At 40.1% G+C, this 19,380-nt stretch overlaps 1 protein-coding gene across 1 annotated transcript in view; it reads left to right on the top strand.

The window, feature by feature from the left end:
* Positions 1 to 18,915, top strand: part of LOC111973450 (N-lysine methyltransferase SMYD2) — a 27,074-nt gene extending 8,159 nt beyond the window's left edge. Inside the window, exons 2-10 of the mRNA XM_024000814.2 lie at positions 8,272 to 8,335; positions 10,705 to 10,815; positions 15,104 to 15,164; positions 16,259 to 16,383; positions 16,544 to 16,611; positions 17,509 to 17,611; positions 18,152 to 18,262; positions 18,370 to 18,505; positions 18,719 to 18,915. Of these exons, the coding sequence (XP_023856582.1) occupies positions 8,272 to 8,335; positions 10,705 to 10,815; positions 15,104 to 15,164; positions 16,259 to 16,383; positions 16,544 to 16,611; positions 17,509 to 17,611; positions 18,152 to 18,262; positions 18,370 to 18,505; positions 18,719 to 18,900 (961 nt within the window). The 3' untranslated portion in view covers positions 18,901 to 18,915. The remainder of the gene's footprint in view (positions 1 to 8,271; positions 8,336 to 10,704; positions 10,816 to 15,103; positions 15,165 to 16,258; positions 16,384 to 16,543; positions 16,612 to 17,508; positions 17,612 to 18,151; positions 18,263 to 18,369; positions 18,506 to 18,718) is intronic.
* Positions 18,916 to 19,380: the final 465 nt, after the last annotated feature.

The raw sequence follows: 19,380 nt of genomic DNA, 5'->3' as shown, positions 1-19,380 counted from the left end.
TATGGTTAGGTACACGTTGGAGCAACGACAGTCCTTTTTCGGGAATGCGCACGCATTGATTATATGCAACGGCAGGACACGCTAGATAAACTAGTAATATCATCAACCATGTGAAGTTAACTAGTGATTATGATTGATTGATTGATTGTTTTTTATAGATAAGTTTAATGCTAGCTAGCAACTTACCTTGCTTCTTACTGCATTTGCGTAACAGGCAGACTCCTCGTGGAGTGCAATGTAAGGTAGGTTAGAGCAGGTTAGAGCGTTGGACTAGTTAACCGTAAGGTTGCAAGATTGAATCCCCGAGCTGACAAGGTAAAAACCTGCTGTTCTGAGCAAGGAACTTAAACGTTAGCTTTTTTACATGGCACATATTGCACTTTTACTTTCTTCTCCAACACTTTGTTTTTGCATTATTTAAACCAAATTGAACATGTTTGATTATTTATTTGAGGCTAAATTGATTTTATTGATGAATTATATTAAGTTAAAATAAGTGTTCATTCAGTATTGTTGTAATTGTCATTATTACAAATACATTTTTAAAAATCGGCCGATTAATCGGTATCGGATTTTTTTTGGTCCTCCAATAATCGGTATCGGTATCGGCATTGAAAAATCATAATCGGTCGACCTCTACTAAATACACACATATTAATGTCAATTTTAATTTATTCTTTTAACAGACACTCCATGTTGCAACACACACTCTTTCTACACACCTGAAACTGGAGTAGTCCTGGGGTGAGGTCCCTGTAAGTACAGATGAGCTGTCATCTGCAAGATCACCTGCAAACTAAGCACAGACGCCAGTTCAAYGTCTAGTTTTGATCTACATTTGGTTGAGTTCTCAACTTATGAGAATTCAACGTGAAATCAACAAAACATTTCACCATCTCATTGGATTTAAGTTAAATGTTGGGTGAAAAAAATACGACATTCTCTTACGTTTCTGACTCTTTTTTTCTCTCCGCGTTGATTCAACATCATCACATTGCATTTTCTGGTTGGAATTACATGGAAACAACGTTGATTCAAACAATTTCTCCCCAGTGGGTGGTGTCTACATAGTCCTTTACTCAACAGTCAACACCTTGAAAGATCTAGATACTATCATCTCTTTCTCCAATCCTTCTCTTTTCCCGTCGAGAGGGATCATTCCATCGTCCTGAAGGCAGAAAATGTCTTTGTCTTTGTCTTTGTGACAGCTTCTCTGGGGCTGGCTGCTTGTTTTTGTCTTTGACAGCTTCTCTGTGGGCTGGCTGCTTGTTTTTGTCTTTGACAGCTTCTCTGGGCTAGCTGCTTGTTTTTTGTATGCAGCTTCTCTGGGCTGGCTGCTTGTTTTTGTTTTGGCAGCTTCTCTGGGGCTGGCTGCTTGTTTTTGTCTTTGGCAGCTTCTCTGGGGCTGGCTGCTGGTCTTTGTCTTTGGCAGCTTCTCTGGGGCTGGCTGCTTGTCTTTGTCTTTGTGACAGCTTCTCTGGGGCTGGCTGCTTGTTTTTGTCTTTGTGACAGCTTCTTCTGGTGCTGGCTGCTTGTCTTTGTCTTTGTGAACAGCTTCTCTGGGGCTGGCTGCTGTTTTTGTCTTTGTGACAGCTTCTCTGGGGCTGGCTGCTTGTTTTTGTCTTTGTGACAGCTTCTCTGGGGCTGGCTGCTTGTCTTTGCTATGGCCTAAATACATGCGTGAGACCTTTTAAAATGCTCACCCTTAATGGATAACATAGCAAATATGAATGCCTATTCAAATATTTTAACATTTCAGTTCTCTTTCTGTGCAATTAAAAATGTGCCCTTGTGAGCTGAACTACTCTACTGACCTGTCCTTGTTTATGCATTTGGTGGTGGTTCACTTCATTCAATTACTTGGCAGAAAATAACCTCTCTTAGAAGTAACATGAAGAACAATTTGTTCTTTAAGATTACTGCTATATTTGGATGATTTGCATTTGCATTCTATATTATATTGCTGTATGATCAGCATCTGTTATGAAGGGCACCATTTTTTCATGGTATGGGATAAGAACCCCTTTGCCTTTTGGTTCTCATATGTAGCTTATGTCTTATGTTATTATGCTGTTAGATCTGTATCATGTTCTCTTTCTGAAATGCCAAAGTGTATGTTCATTTTATCAAGAGAGACGTTTCAAAGGAGAATATACTGTGTGCTATTCATTAAACCTTAACCTTTTCTCTTATCTCCATCCTTTTTAGAGACAAGTATAACAGTTCAAGTAAACTTTTGTGCTTCTATCTGGATAGAAAAAGAGATGTCTGTCTTCCTGCAGTGAAACATCTCTTTGTAAATGCTATAGATGTAGGATCTTAAAGGAMAATTCCACCAAATCCACTCATTCCTTTAATTATCTGGTGTTAAATAACACTAATATCTGAGAACAATATTTTTTGTGAAGAAATGTATCATTTGGGGGTTATAATGTTGGTAGCAACGTGAAAAATCGTTGTGGAAATCTGTTGCAGCTCAAGTTCACTGCAAAATCCACAATGCAATGCTCTCTCTGTGGGCTGGCTGGCTAGGTAGCTAGCTAGCTAGCAAACATAGCTACACACAATAATATCAAAGACAATATCAGCTGGTAAAGTATCTAGTTAGTTGTAAAATCACCTAAACAAACTGCACTATCAATTTAGTAGTCTACAATCTCAGCATGTTCAACCTGCAGATTGATGTGCCTCACAGAGTGGAATCAAACATTTACAATTGGCATATATACTTTTTGAGGAGATGGGAAACGTTGCCCATGCTACGTCAGTGGGCCACACGGTACATTCTGGGCGATTCTGGGACAAAGAGCGCTCACCTTCAAGGAGTGAAWGGGAGTCAATTGGGCGCTAGCTCAAAAACCCAACATTAGCACGAATCTCGTCAACAAGAAGTACAACATTACAAATATTTTCTGAGATATGAGATGACTAACTTGCAATCTATAATATTGTATAGCTTTGGAATTGTGACATTATGCACTTTAGAGAAAAATAGGCRCGCTTCTCAACATATATACTGAGTTTGAGAAGGGATTGCGTGATGATAAAAAAATGAAAAAATGATTAGCTTAGCAACCGTGCCGCCACATGACAATGTGAATTACAAATTTCTCGAGGTAGGAATATCGCAAAAATATGATATATTTCTCATTCGAGAGAAGACATCCTCCCGAGTTATGACATCGGCCAGTATTGAAATCTGACATGTATTATAGACGTTTTCACGATCTAAAAGTCATATTCCTATTAACTTCCAGTGTGGTGAGAGCGATTTTATCACATTGCTACGTCATACGTCATTGATTTCTGCCTGCTTGAATGCCAATAACTGAGATACACATGAAAACATGAAATTACCCAGGGAATCGATAAAACATCACTCAGGCACAACAATAATTTAACATCCAAAATGGGTGAACCTTTCCCTTAATTTGTGCCAGTTTGCTACAGCAGGAAAAGAATCCTGCAGCAATAGGAAATGTGAATGTAGATTATATTTAATGGGGAAAGCCAGTATGAGGGTTTGCGCTCAGGCTAAAATGAAAGGCGGCTGGTGCGTGGGAGAGAAAATATCTGTGTTGAAAAAGTACTCGCACAAGTGCAAGGTGCTATATATATAACAAAAATGGAACATGGCATATGTTTCAGCCTTATGCCTTCATCAGTGCGGTACAAACAAATTAAGAAGACACGTACTTAAGAAGACACTCCTGCTTTGCATAACAGGCGGAACAGGTGCAGATAGTTGATTAGAGACTGGCGAATGGGAAGTCAATGCATATTATCAAGGAGGATATACACTACCGTTCAAAAGTTTAGGGTCACTTAGAAATGTCCTTGTTTTTGAAAGAAAAGCACATCTTTGTCCATTAAAATAACATACAATTGATCAGAAATACAGTGTAGACATTGTTAATGTTGTAAATGACTATTGTAGTTGGAAACGGCAGATTTTTTAATGGAATATCTACGTAGGTGTACAGAGGCCCATTATCAGCAACCATCACTCCTGTGTTCCAATGGCACGTTGTGTTAGCTAATCCAAGTTTATCATTTTAAAAGGCTAATTGATCATTAGAAAACCCTTTTGCAATTATGTTAGCATAACTAAAAACTGTTGTTCTGATTTAAATAAGCAATAAAACTGGCCTTCTTTAGACTAGTTGATTATCTGGAGCATCAGCATTTGTGGGTTCGATTACAGGCTCAAAATGGCCAGAAACAAATAACTTTCTTCTGAAACTCATCAGTTTATTCTTGTTCTGAGAAATGAAGGTGAGAAATTGCCAAGAAACTGAAGAGCTTGTACAACGCTGTTTACTCCTCCCTTCACAGAACAGTGCGAACTGTCTCTAACCAGAATAGAAAGCGGAGTGGGAGGCCCCGGTGCACAACAGAGCAAGAGGACAAGTACATTAGAGTGTCTAGTTTGAGAAACAGACGCCCCAGTTTCAACATCAACAGTGAATAGGCGACTCCGGGATGCTGGCCTTCTAGTCAGAGTTGCAAAGAAAAAGCCATATCTCAGACTGGTCAATAAAAAGAAAAGATTAAGATGGGCAAAAGAACACAGAAACCGGACAGAGGAAGATTGGAAAAAAGTGTTATGGACAGACGAATCTAAGTTTGAGGTGTTCGGATCAGAAAGAAGAACATTCGTGAGACGCAGAAAAAATGAAAAGATGCTGGAAGAGTGCTTGACGCCATCTGTCAAGCAAGGTGGAGGCAATGTGATGGTCTGGGGGTGCTTTGGTGGTGGTAAAGTGGGAGATTTTACATGGTAAAAGGGATCTTGAAGAAGGAAGGCTATCACTCCATTTTGCAACGCCATGCCATACCCTGTGGACTGTGCTTAATTGGAGCCAATGTCCTCCTACAACAGGACAATGACCCAAAGCACAGCTCTAAACTATGCAAGAACTATTTAGGGAAGAAGCAGTCGGCTGGTATTCTGTCTGTAATGGAGTGGCCAGCACAATCACCGGATCTCAACGCTATTAAGCTGTTGTGGGAGCTGCTTGACCGTATGGTACGTAAGAAGTGCCCATCAAGCAAATCCAACGTGTGGGAGGTGCTTCAGGAAGCATGGGGTGAAATCTCTTACCTCAACAAATTGACAACTAGAATGCCAAAGGTCTGCAAGGCTGTAATTGCTGCAAATGGAGGATTTTTTTTATTATTAGTATTTTTTTAACCAGGTAGGCCAGTTGAGAACAAGTTCTCATTTACAACTGCGACCTGGCCAAGATAAAGCAAAGCAGTGCGACACAAACAACACAGAGTTTCACATGGGATAAACGAACATACAGTCATTAACAMAATAGAACAAATCTATATACAGTGTGTGCAAATGGAGTAAGATTCTTTGATGAAAGCAAAGTTTGAAGGACACAATTATTATTTCAATTAAAAATCATTATTTATAACCTTGTCAATGTCTTGACTATATGTCTTATTCATTTTACAACTCATTTCATGTATGTTTCATGGAAAACAAGGACATTTCTAAGTGACCCCAAACTTTTGAACGGTAGTGTAGATTATAATTAATGGACATTTTGTTCTTGGGGTTGATCAGTTTTTTATTAGGGCAAATCAGGTCTGATATTTTAAAGTCTAAATTACAAACTTTAGTAGCTTTTTTAAACCTCGACGTCTGCATTTCCTGCTGTGCAGAAAAATTATCAGCAACAAAAGAGTGATCAAATTAAGATCCTACATCTGTAGCAATTTTTTTTTTTWATCTCTTCTCTCAAGGCGTACATGAGACATTTGAGATATCCAGCTGCTTTAATTGCTCTTATGTAGTCTGTCACTATTCTGCAATTGATGGATTGATGATGCTGCTCTTTAGTCAAAAAGGAGAGTAATATAACAACCGTTATATTTTTTGTCTGTAGACAATACCTGCGGGAGTAATACAGTTCTTTCATCTTGAGACCAATGGTTCAGTCTTTAGCCATAACCCTAAAGGAACTAGATAGCCTACAWCCCACTGCAATGGTAGGTCTTGACTCCCAGGTCCATAGACTCCCTGCAGTATCAGTGGCCTGTTTGGAGTTTTCTACTGTTCTTGTCTGAAATGGCAGCTGGTCCAACTCAAAGGGCACATCTATTAATACCCCAGAATGTTTCAAAGGCTACAGTCCCCCTCGGTTACGACGGGAGAAACGCCATTAACAACTCCTGCCCCCACCTCAGGAGGAATGGGTTGTTCCGTAAAACTGACAACACACAGTGATGAAGACACCAGTTGTCTTGCCTTTTTCTCTCTCTGAACCGGCACTCAAAATATGACTGTGAAGATCAACTATTAACTACAGACTAGAGGTCGACCGATTATGATTTTTCAACGCCGATACTGATTATTGGAGGACAAAAAAAGCCGATACCGATTAATCGGCTGATTTATATATATTTTTTTACAAATATATATATATATATCATACACACWCACACATTTTTGTAATAATGACAATTGCAACAATACTGAATGAACAATGAACACTTTTATTTTAACTTAATATAATACATAAATACACACACAACTCTGAAGTGACAATGATACTGAAGAGTCTGCTTAGGAGACAAATACTCTCAACTGTTTGAATAAAAATAGAGTTTAAGTTACCTGTGATGAATGTTGAAAACAAAAACTGTAATTTCTATATGCAGGAAATCCTATTTTAATAATGGGCATGGTAAGAATTGACGACCAAAGTGCGAGTCATATTCCCATGACACCTTCTAGCAAAATCTGAAAAGCGGTTCCTTCATTTATTCCATAGGATATTTTTAGATTCACTTAAAATAAGGTCTGTGTTTCGTGTAGGCTTACACCACCTTGCCAATTTTATAACTGGTAGATATCCATAGGACAAGGTAACTCTGATCAATATTGGTTAAATATAAGCGAAGATAATTTTTTTTGTAGAGTGGATTTATGAAATATGTTGACAAACGTTACCTTATCCTAGTGAGATTTACACGGGTATCAAAACGTCGAGGCGGTTTAAGCCTGCACGAAACACAGACCTTATTTGAAGTAGATCAAGACATTCTCTATGGAAGACATGAACGGTAAAATAACGAAGGAACCCTTTCAAGTTCAGCCGTAAGTTATTACAGGAATTATAACGCGTCGACTATTTCTCTCTAAACCATATATATACCTTTGACTAATCTGGAAACTATGACCTCGAAAACAAAACGTTTATTCCGTTCCGTATTTTATCTAACGGGTGGTATCCATGAGTCTAAATATTCCTGTTACATTGCACAACCTTCAATGTTATGTCATAATTACGAAAAATTCTGCAATTAAGTTCGCAAAGAGCCAGCGCGGCCAAACTGTTGCATATACCCTGACTCTGCGTGGACATGAACGCAAGAGAAATGACACAATTTCACCTGGTTAATTTCCGCCTGCTAACCTGGATTTCTTTTAGCTAAATATGCAGGTTTAAAAAATAATACTTGTGTATTGATTTTAAGAAAGGCATTGATGCTTGGTTTATGGTTAAGTACACATTGGAGCAATGACAGTCATTGATTGATTGTTTTTTTATAAGATAAGTTTAATGCTAGCTAGCAATTTACCTTAGCTTACTGCATTCGCGGCACAGGCAGGCTCCTCGTGGAGTGCAATGTAATCAGTGTTAGAGCATTGGACTAGTTAACTGTAAGGTTGCAAGATTGGATCCCCCGAGCTGACAAGGTTAAAAATCTGTCGTTCTGCCTCGTTCCTAGGCCGTCATTGAAAATAAGAATGTGTTCTTAACTGACTTGCCTAGTTAAATAAAGATTAAACAAAGGTGTAAAAAAAWATATATATATAAAATAAAAAAAATCGGCGCCCAAAAATACCGATTTCCGATTGTTATGAAAACTTGAAATCGGCCCCGATTAATCGGCCATTCCGATTAATCGGTCGACCTCTACTACAGACTGTCATGTCTCAGCCATACATGTCATGTGTGTGTATCTACAGCAGTTGTGTATGCCATGGTCATCAGGAACCATATTCAGGGTTGGGGCCAAATCCATTTCAACTCAGTCAATAAAGGAAGTTAATTGAAATGGAATTGACTCCTTACTATGTTTGGTAGTGGCTGCTAAACTGTGCCATGATAGCATACCACAGTGCTCTGTGAAGCAGTATTTACCTGGCTGTGATGCCCTGTTTGTAACAGTATTAGGTGAAAATGTGACTAGAAGCTATGGATATTTTAGTACTCATTCCCCACTAACCCATTGTCTTGTCATCCATAGGAAGGAGGGCTTGGCAAAATGTGGGAAGTGCAAAAAAGCGTTGTATTGCAATGTGAAATGTCAGGTAAGACATGATGATGATGGTGGTGATGACATTGCACGTACATACAGTATCAGTCAAAGTTTTGACACACCTACTCATTCAAGGGTTTTTATTTATTTTTACTATTTACTACATTGTAGAATAATAGTGAAGACAGCAAAACTATGAAATAACACATATGGAATTATGTAGTAACCAAAAAAGTGTTAAACAAATCAAAATATATTTTAGATTTTAGATTCTTCAAAGTAGCCACCCTGCCTTGATGACAGCTTTGCACACTCTTGGCATTCTCTCAACCAGCTTCACCTGGAATGCTTTTCCAACAGTCTTGAAGGAGTTCCCACATATGCTGAACACTTGTTGGCTGCTTTTCCTTCACTCTGTGGTCCAACTCATCCCAAACCATCTCAATTTGGTTGAGGTTGGGTGATTGTGGAGGCCAGGTCATCTGATGCAGCACTCCATCACTCTCCTTCTTGGTCAAATAGCCCTTACACAGCCTGGAGGTGTGTTTTGGGTCATTGCCCTTTTGAAAAACAAATGATACTCCCACTAAGCGCAAACCAGATGGGATGGCGTATCACTGCAGAATGCTGTGGTAGCCATGCTGATTACGTGTGACTTGACTTCTAAATAAATCACAGACGGTGTCACCAGCAAAGCACCCCCAAACCATCACACCTCCTCCTCCATGTGTCGCGGTGGGAACCACACATGCGTTCACCTACTCTGCGTCTCACAAAGACATGGCGGTTGGAACCACAAATCTTAAGTTTGGACTCATCAGACCAAAGAAAAGATTTCCATCGGTCTAATGTCCATTGCTCGTGTTTCTTGGCCCAAGCAAGTTTCTTCTTCTTATTGGTGTCCTTTAGTAGTGGTTTCTTTGCAGCAATTTGACCATGAAGGCTTGATTCACGCAGTCTGCTCTGAACAGTTGATGTTGAGATGTGTCTGTTACTTGAACTTTGTGAAGCATTTATTTGGGCTGCAATCTGAGGTGCAGTTAACTCTAATGAACTTATCCTCTGCAGCAGAGGTAACTTTGGGTGTTCCTTTCCTGTGGCGGTCCTCATGAGAGCCAGTTTCATCATAGCACTTGATGGTTTTTGCGACTGCACTTGAAGAAACTTTCAAAGTTCTTGAAATTTTCAGGATTGACTGAGCTTCATGTYTTAAAGTAATGATGGACTGTCATTTCTCTTTGCATGAGCTGTTCTTGCCATAATATGGACTTGGTCTTTTACCAAATAGGGCTACCTACTGTATACCCTGCCTTGTCACAACACAACTGATTGGCTCAAACGCATTAAGAAGGAAATAAATTCCACAAATTAACTTTTATCAAGGCACACCTGTTAATTGTAATGCATTCCAGGTAACTTCCTCATGAAGCTGGTTGGGAGAATGCCAAGAGTGTGCAAAGCTGTCATGAAGGCAAAGGAAAATAATCTTTAAAGAATCTCAAATATAACATATATTTTGATTTATTTAATAGTTTTTTGGTTACTACATAATTCCATATGTGTTATTTCATAGTATTGATATCTTCACTACTTTTCTACTTTTCTAAATCCCTTGAATGAGTAGGTGTCTCCAAACTCATGACTGGTACTGTACATGCATACAGCCATAGACAAGTACCTAACATTGCATTATCTTCCAGCATCAGTGTGTATACTGTATACTCTCAGTTCTGAATGTGAAGTCCTGTGTGTTCTATATTAGAGGGCAGATAATGTGTCACTAATATCCTGTAGGCAGAATGCCTATAGTTCCAGGAATGGCTGAGGGCATGGATGGGGCTGGGGTAGAGGAGTTAGTTTTGAGTGGGTAGGTAAGAGGGTAGAGGATATACTATATCAGCAGGGTTAGGGGAAAGCATATAGTTTGGGTTAGGGTCATCCCTAAAGACTGGTTGTTTCGAATTGTGGGTTAATGTGGTCGGGGATATTTTCTGTCGGGCATGAGTAATGGGGGTGTACGTCTGAAACCCTACCTCTTCACAGAGTATCTTAAATACCCCCCCCCCCCAACCACCCCAACTAGCATTGACTTTGCCGTACTTACTATGACTGTGATATGTGGTTGTCCCACCTATCTATCTCAAGATGAATGCAAGTCGCTATGGATAAGAGTGTCCACTAATTGACTAAAATGTAAATGTAATTGGAGACGGTGAGGTAGCTAGTAATAGAGGGGCAAATCTGTTGGGGGTAATATGATCCAAAGTCTGTGGCGTTGCATGCTGTCTATCTCTTTAGCACGCTCCATCCAATCAAAAGGTGTATGAGTGGAGGCTAGCACAAGTTATACAGTTGTGGTATCAAATGGACACCTTTAGTGGGCCAACATTCTTAAACATAACTCCTGTGTGTGTTCCTCAGAAAGGGGATTGGGCCATGCACAAGCTGGAGTGCGGGGCCATGATAGCGTACGGGGAGAAATGGTGTCCATCTGAGTCCGTCCGACTGGTGGCTAGAATAATCGCCAAACAGGTGAGAGAAAGAAGTAGCTCTATTCCACAGTCACTACCAGTAACTCTACCAGTGTGATGATGAGCAGTATCCAGATCCATCGGATGTAGTGATCACAATATAGTAGCCATATCTAGGAAAACAAAAGTTCCAAAGGCTGGCAAAATATAGTGTATAAGAGGTCGTACAATACGTTTTGTAGTGATTCCTATGTTGATGATGTAAAGAATATTTGTTAGTCCGTTGTGAGTAATGAGGAGCAAACAGACATTGCACTTGACACATTTATGAAATTGCTTATCCCAGTTACTAATAAGCATGCACACATTAAGGAAAGGACTGTAAAAACTGTTAAATCCCACATGGATTGATGAGGAATTAAAAAAATTGTATGACTGAGAAGGATGAGGCAAAAGCAATGACAAATAAGTCTGGCTACACAAAAGATTGGCAAGCATATTGCAATTTGAGAAATCATGTGACTAAACTGAGTAAAAAAGAAGAAGAAACTACACTATGAAAGAATGATAGTAAAAAGCTTTGGAGCACCTTCAATTAAATTTAGTGAAAAAAGGCTATCTCAGTTCCATCCTTCATTGAATCAGATGACTCATTCATTACAAAACCAACTGATATTGCCAACTACTTCAATGATTTTTTCATTGGCAAGATTAGCAAATTTAGGCATGACATGCCAGCAACAAATGGAATGGGAAATTACTGAGGATAAGAACGGACGATATTGCCACTCCTGTTTGCCATATCTTCAATTTATGCCTACTAGAAAGGGTGTGCCCTCAGACCTGGAGGGAAGCAAAGCCCCCTTTACTGGCTCAAATAGTCGACCAATCAGCCTGTTACCAATCCTTAGTAAAGTTTTGGAAAAAATAGTGTTTGACCAGATACAATGCTATTTTACAGTAAACAAATTGACAACAGACTTTCAGCACGCTTATAAGGAAGGACATTCACCAAACACAGCACTTACACAAATGACTGATGATTGGCTCAGAGAAATTGGTAATACAAATATTTTAGGGGCTGTTTGGTAAGACTTCAGTGCGGCTTTTGACCTTTTCGATCATAGTCTGCTGCTGGAAAAACGTATGTGTTATGACTTTACACCCCCTGCTATATTGTGGATAAAGAGTTACCTGTCTAACAGAACTTTAATGGAAGCCTCTCCAACATAATCCAGGTAGAATCAGGAATTCCCCAGGGCAGCTGGGCCCCTTACTTTTTTCAATCTTTAATAACGACATGCCACTGGCTTTGAGTAAAGCCATTTTGTCTATGTATGCGGATGACTCAACACTATACACGTCAGCTACTACAGCAACTAAAATGATTGCAACACTTTAAAAAGAGCTGCAGTTAGTTTCAGAATGGATGGCAAGGAATAAATTAGCCCTACATATTTCAAAAACCTAAAGCATTGTATTTGGGACAAATCATTCACTAACCCTAAACTTGAACTAAATCTTGTAATAAATAATGTGGAAATTGAGAAAGTTGAGGTGACTGTCATGACCAACTGTCATGGTCAAAACATATTGATACAACATTAGCTAAAATAGGGACAAGGCAGGTCCTACAGGCTCTAGTTTTGTTGCACCTGGACTACTGTTCAGTCGTGTGGTCAGGTGCCACAAAGAGAGACTTAGGGAAATTGTAAATGGCTCAGAACARGGCAGCACGGCTGGCCCTTGGATGTACACAGAGAGCAAACATTAGTAATATGCATGTCAATCTCTCTTGGCTCAAAGTAGAGGAGAGATTTACTTCATCACTACTGGTATTTGTGAGAGGTATTGACATGTTGAAAGTAGATGTCGACCGATTAATCGGAATGGCCGATTAATCGGGGCCGATTTCACGTTTTCATAACAATCGGAAATCGGTATTTTTGGGCGGCGATTTAAAAAAATATTTAATCTTTATTTAACTAGGCAAGTCAGTTAAGAACACATTCTTATTTTCAATGACGGCCTAGGAACGTTCTGCCTTAATCGGGGCCGATTTCAAGTTTTCATAACAATCGGAAATCGGTATTTTTGGGCGCAGATTTTTTTATTATTATWWTTTTTTTTTTTACACCTTTGTTTAATCTTTATTTAACTAGGCAAGTCAGTTAAGAACACATTCTTATTTTCAATGACGGCCTAGGAACGAGGCAGAACGACAGAGTTTTAACCTTGTCAGCTCGGGGGATCCAATCTAGTCTGGACCAAAACTATCCAATCTGGACCAAAACTAGTCCAATGCTCTAACACCTGATTACATTGCACTCCACGAGGAGCCTGCCTGTTAGCGAATGCAGTAAGCTAAGGTAAGTTGCTAGCTAGCATTAAACTTATCTTATAAAAAACAATCAATCAATGACTGTCATTGTTCCAATGTGTACTTAACCATATACATCAATGCCTTTCTTAAAATCAATACACAAGTATATATTTTTAAACCTGCATATTTAGCTAAAAGAAATCCAGGTTAGCAGGCAATATTAACCAGGTGAAATTGTGTCATTTCTCTTGCGTTCATTGCACGCAGAGTCAGGGTATATGCAACAGTTTGGGCCGCCTGGCTCTTTGCGAACTAATTTGCCAGAATTTTACGTAATTATGACATAACATTGAATGTTGTGCAATGTAACAGGAATATTTAGACTCATGGATGCCACCCGTTAGATAAAATACGGAACGGAATAAACGTTTTGTTTTCGAGGTGATAGTTTCCGGATTAGTCAAAGGTATATATATGGTTTAGAGAGAAATAGTCGACGCGTTATAATTCCTGTAATAACTTGCGGCTGAATTTGAAAGGGGTTCCTTAGTTATTTTACCGTTCATGTCTTCCATAGAGAATGTCTTGATCTACTTCAAATAAGGTCTGTGTTTCGTGCAGGCTTAAACCGCCTCGACGTTTTGATACCCGTGTAAATCTCACTAGGATAAGGTAACGTTTGTCAACATTTTTTCATAAATCCACTCTACAATTTTTTTWWATCTTCGCTTATATTTAGCCAATATTGATCAGAGTTACCTTGTCCTATGGATATCTACACAGTTATAAAATTGGCAAGGTGGTGTAAGCCTACACGAAACACGGACCTTATTTTAAGTGAATCTAAAAATATCCTATGGAATAAATGAAGGAACCGCTTTTCAGATTTTGCTAGAAGGTGTCATGGGAATTATGACTCGCATTTTGGTTGTCAATTCTTACCATGCCCATTATTAAAATAGGATTTCCTGCATATAGAAATTAAAGTTTTTGTTTTCAACATTCATCACAGGTAACTTAAACTCTATTTTTATTCAAACAGTTGAGAGTATTTGTCTCCTAAGCAGACTCTTCAGTATCATTGTCACTTCAGAGCTGTGTGCGTGTGTGTGTATTTATGTATTATATTAAGTTAAAATAAAAGTGTTCATTGTTCATTCAGTATTGTTGCAATTGTCATTATTACAAAAATGTGTGTATGATATATATATATTTWAAAAAACAATTGTTTTACATAAATCGTCCGATTAATCGGTATCGGCTTTTTTTGTCCTATAATAATCGGTATCGGTATCGGCATTGAAAAATCATAATCGGTCGACCTCTAGTTGAAAGCAGTGAGCTTTTTTTAAACGACTAGCACACAGTCCCCAAGTCCAGAACAGACTATGGGAGGCGCACAGTACTACATAGAGCCATGACTACATGGAACTCTCCCACATCAGGTAACTAATACAAGCAGTAGAATCACATTTAAAAAATATAAAAATACTTCTTATGTAACAGCAAGGACTATGAAGCAACATAGAGTATGGAGTATGGGCCTGAGGGCACACACTTAGTGTGTTGTGAATTCTGTAATGAATTTATTGTAATATTTTTCAAATTGTATAACTGCCTTAATTTTTCCGGACACAAGGAAGAGTAGCGGCTGCCTAATTTCATAATTAATAAACGCCAAAATCAGTTTTTTCTATTTCAAATGGTTTTATTATGTTTCAGTCTTCTGTGAGGTATATAAAGTGTCATATTGGGATGCAAACTCAATGTAATACATTTCAACTCTATATCTGACATGGTATAGGTGTGTCTTCTTTTTTAAGCCCATAACTGTGTGTGTGAGGTGTTTCAAAGTAGATTTGTTTAAGACTACCAGGAAACACTCTGTGTGATCCTGATTTAGCCCACTGCAGTAAAAGCTTAAGGTCTGTATGGTATCTGTGTTGTTAGTGCTGCTAGTTGTTTTGGGATGCTTATTTTGGCAGACAGAGGGTGTTAACTCAACTGTCTCTGTCTGTTTTTGCAGAAAGCCCAGAAAGAGTGGAGTACGTCAGAGAAGCTGCTGCTGATTGGAGAGCTGGAATCACGTACTAACAAAACACCCACAGAGAGAATGAGTCAATACACTGAGTGTTCCATTGTGTTGTGTCTGCTTATTGTCGTTCTGTGTGAGAGACATACATCTCTTTCATCATGGTACTGAACGTGACACAAAGTAAAAGAAGATACAATGATAGCGTAATGAATTCGGGGGGGTTCCGAATTCATTACACTATCATTGGTACCTCTTGGACTTGGTACCTCACATGTACACGCCTAGCTGAAGGCCTCATGCATGCTAACTCACTTCTTACACCAATGTAGCAAATTCGGGGTGTAGCCCCGATCGGGACCCGGATCCGGGTCCAGTGACTGTCAACCCAGCCCCTTAGCTGTTACGCCAAGAGATCCAAAACTAATGAGAAGGTTGCTAGGTGTTGGGTTAAGGTCGCTACAATATACTGTATATACAGTGTAATTATCATTCATCCATGTTTTGGCCCTAATACTGATTGCTTTTGAACAACAGCTTATCTTCAAACCTGGTCTTCAGAGAGACAGACAGAATAGTGTTGTCAAGCTGGCCCTCTCTATTTATACATTAGTGAGAAATGTCACCCGACACTCTCCTCTACCAGGCCTTTACCAGAGCCTCCCAACGAATGTCCCCCTTATAGAATACATCCATTCATCCTGATAGCACAGCAGCTTTACATACATTGAACATACAATTAATTAGAGCATTGGACTTGTAACTGAAAGGTTACAAGATCAAATCCCCGAGCTGACAAGGTAAAAATCTGTCGTTCYKACCCTGAACAAGGCAGTTGACCCACTGTTCCTAGGCCGTCATTGAAAATAAGAATTTGTTCTTAACTGACTTTCCTAGTTAAATAAAGGTTAAAAATATGAATGGTGGGGGGAAGACCTCGTGATTGGAAGCTCTTTGCAGCTGTCCAAGGATTAGCATGGAAGGAAAGACCCTCTCAGGGAGTCCACAGCAGGAAGAGCAGCAGAAGTTTAGATCAACTTTATTCATATGACATCTCTTCGACAATAAGGTTTGTGGAGACACCATCATTTGTAATATTTTACACAATCTTTAAGTGAGTTTCTCTCTCTCCTTCATTGTGTCTCTCAGACATAGACGATGTAGACAATGAAAAGAGGGAGATGAACGAGGGAGACATAGCCAGCCTGCACCAGTTTTACTCCAAAAACCTGGACTTCCCCAGCAAAACAGCCCTCCTCACACTTTTCTCACAGGTAAAACACACACGCACACAAACACACACTCACATTTTCTCTGCAGTTTTAATTACAAAGAAAAACTATTGTCTTTCATATCACCTCAGTGTCCCTCTAGTTTCTGTCTTATTGTAGGTCTGTACCCATTCTGGGACTCCTTCCCTGTTCTGTCTTCCAGGTCAATTGTAATGGCTTCACAGTGGAGGATGAGGAGTTGTCGAAAATGGGCTCAGCAGTCTACCCTGAGTAAGAATACACACACACACACACACACACACACACACACACACACACACACACACACACACACACACACCACACACACACACACACACACACACACACACACACACACACACACACACACACACACACACACACAACCACACACACACACACCACACCACACACACACACACACACAACACACACACACACCACACACACACACACACACACACACACACAGACAAAGGAAAGCTAATCCTAGACCAGCATAAAAAGGAAAAACTATCCCTTCTGTGGTGGTGGGCAATTTGTAAATGGTGTCACACACACACAGGCTGTTTGATTGTAAATCTCCTTGGATAGTGAGTGTGTAGTGAAGTGTCTGTATTTGCCCACTCAGCCTGTGGTAGTTCTTTTCAGTCCTCCGTTCTCTCCATAGTCCCATGCCTAGCTCACTATTTAGGGCCCGACACATTTAAGAGAGGCCTACTGTATGTTTCCTTTGAAAAGAGATGGCTTATCCTGGCCACCACAACAGCTAAGCGCTTACTCTTAAGGCATTTGAAGAAATAATATCCCACTCCCTTTGATGAGTGGGCCAGTGCCATGGCACAGCTGGCTAGCTATGAGATAGTTTTTTTTATTTGCATCTGGGTAAACTAGACCGCTAACCAAAAGAGGCCTCTGTGACCTCAGTATAGTCTATATAGTGAATGTTAACACAACAAAAATACATGTAAACAGTTCTGATGAACTTGTTCCCTCCGGGAGTGTTCATGTCATTCCCATGGCGATGTTATTAGCACCCCTTTTCCGTATTTTCCCCCTTCTCTCTGTCTCCCATTTATTTCCCATTTCTCTCCCTCTTTGTTCCCATGCTCACCCCCCATCTATCTCCTTTTCTCTCTCTCTCAGTGTGGCCCTGGTAAACCACAGCTGCTGTCCTAACGTCATAGTGACGTACAAGGGGAATGTGGCCGAGGTCCGGGCTGTGCAGGACATGACCCCTGGGGAAGAGGTAAGGATGGGGACAGCTGTTGGAAGGCAGTGGTGGGTTGGTGTCAAGGTTAAATGTTTCAGGTAGGAAGGGGGAGAGTATTGAGGGGTTAAGGGAAGGTGCAGGTAGAAGTGGGCAACAGTGTCATGTATTGAATTGCTAGTACGCTGCTGAGTCATAGAAGTGCATAGTGGGAATGAACCTTGTCATGACCGGGGTTGGATGTAGGCAGGTGACAGGAAGTTAGGTCATAGGTGGCTTGCATTAGTCTAGTCTGTGTCTCTCATCTTGGCAAGGGGGCTTTTGAGGAACATACTGTAGATAGTGGAGTGTGTGGCTTAGTGGGGTCTTAGAAGATGAAGGGAGGGAGGATAGAAGGAGCAGACACAGCAGCAGCTGATTAAATAGCTTTGCGGGGTTATTTTAAAACCTGTTCTGAGGACTGGTGATCAAAAAAGCTGAGCCGATATGAAATGGATCTCACTGATCTCAATATACGACTTGTATGAATAGTAACTTAAATGGTGAATGTTTATACATGTATTGTGTGTGTGTTCCCAGGTGTTCACCAGCTACATAGACCTCCTCTACCCTACAGCAGACAGAAACGAGAGGTTGAGAGACGCGTACTATTTCACCTGCGACTGCAAAGAGTGTAAAACCAAATCTAAAGTAAGAGGCCTATGTATGATCATCAGTTACTTCCTCAATCTTGAATATTCATATTTGAATAATTCAGATTTTGAAGGGATACGTCACCCAAATGTTAATTGTTTTAGGACAAGTTGAAGCTGAAGGTGCGTAAGAGGAACAAGCCTCCAGGACCGGAGGAGATCAGTAGCATGATGCGCTACGCTAGGAACACCATCAAAGAGTTCCGTTCTGCCAAACAAATAGCAGAAAAATATCTGAAAAATATCCTTTGTGGTCCTTCTCTCCATGTAGCCTCTCAACCTAGGCTAAAGTGGACGAGTTTAGAGATGCAAATAAGTGTCTTATATTATAGGTTTTAATTTCTGCCCAACAGCTCAAATATCTACAGCGTAGAAGTTGGCTAAATTGGCTTACAGTCTCACTGGCTTAGTTCCTGAATCAGTAAATTCAGTCTTGACCTTGACTCTTGAGCACCCCCTGGAGAGCTGATGGAGATGTGCCAGCTGAGCCTGGACAAGATGGGTGAGGTGTTTGAGGACTCCAATGTGTACATGCTGCACATGATGTACCAGGCCATGGGAGTGTGTCTCTACATGGGGGATTGGGACGAAGCCATCCGTTATGGAGAGAAGGTCCTCAAATCCTACAGGTACTGATCCATACATACACATAGAACCCTACAGGTACTGATCCATACATACACATAGAACCCTCCAGGTACTGATCCATACATACACATAGAACCCTACAGGTACTGATCCATACATACACATAGAACCCTCCAGGAGGAAAAGATGAGAAAGCAGCAGGGATTAGTAATTCCAAGCGGCTTTGACATATACGATGTAATTATGAAATCAGTGTTGATCCTGTCGTGGAGAGACTCACGATTACCCGATCATATTGCTTCTCACTTCGTACACTCTGTCAATTTAGTGAACGACATAGCAGACTCGTTAAACTCTTCTCTTTGTGTGTGTGTGTGTGTGTGTGTGTGGTGTGTGTGCGTCCAGGCGATGGCCATAATGGAGGTGGCTCATGGGAAAGGATCATCAGTATCTGATAGAGCTTCGTAAAGAGAGTCGAGATGCCAGAAATAAACAAAGTGACTCAACACACGGGAATGAACAGAAATG

This window comes from Salvelinus sp. IW2-2015, linkage group LG14, assembly GCF_002910315.2.
Source record: "Salvelinus sp. IW2-2015 linkage group LG14, ASM291031v2, whole genome shotgun sequence".
Lineage (NCBI taxonomy): Eukaryota > Metazoa > Chordata > Actinopteri > Salmoniformes > Salmonidae > Salvelinus > Salvelinus sp. IW2-2015.
The sequence above is the reverse complement of the archived record's forward strand: the minus strand, read 5'-3'. Positions and strand labels throughout refer to the sequence as shown.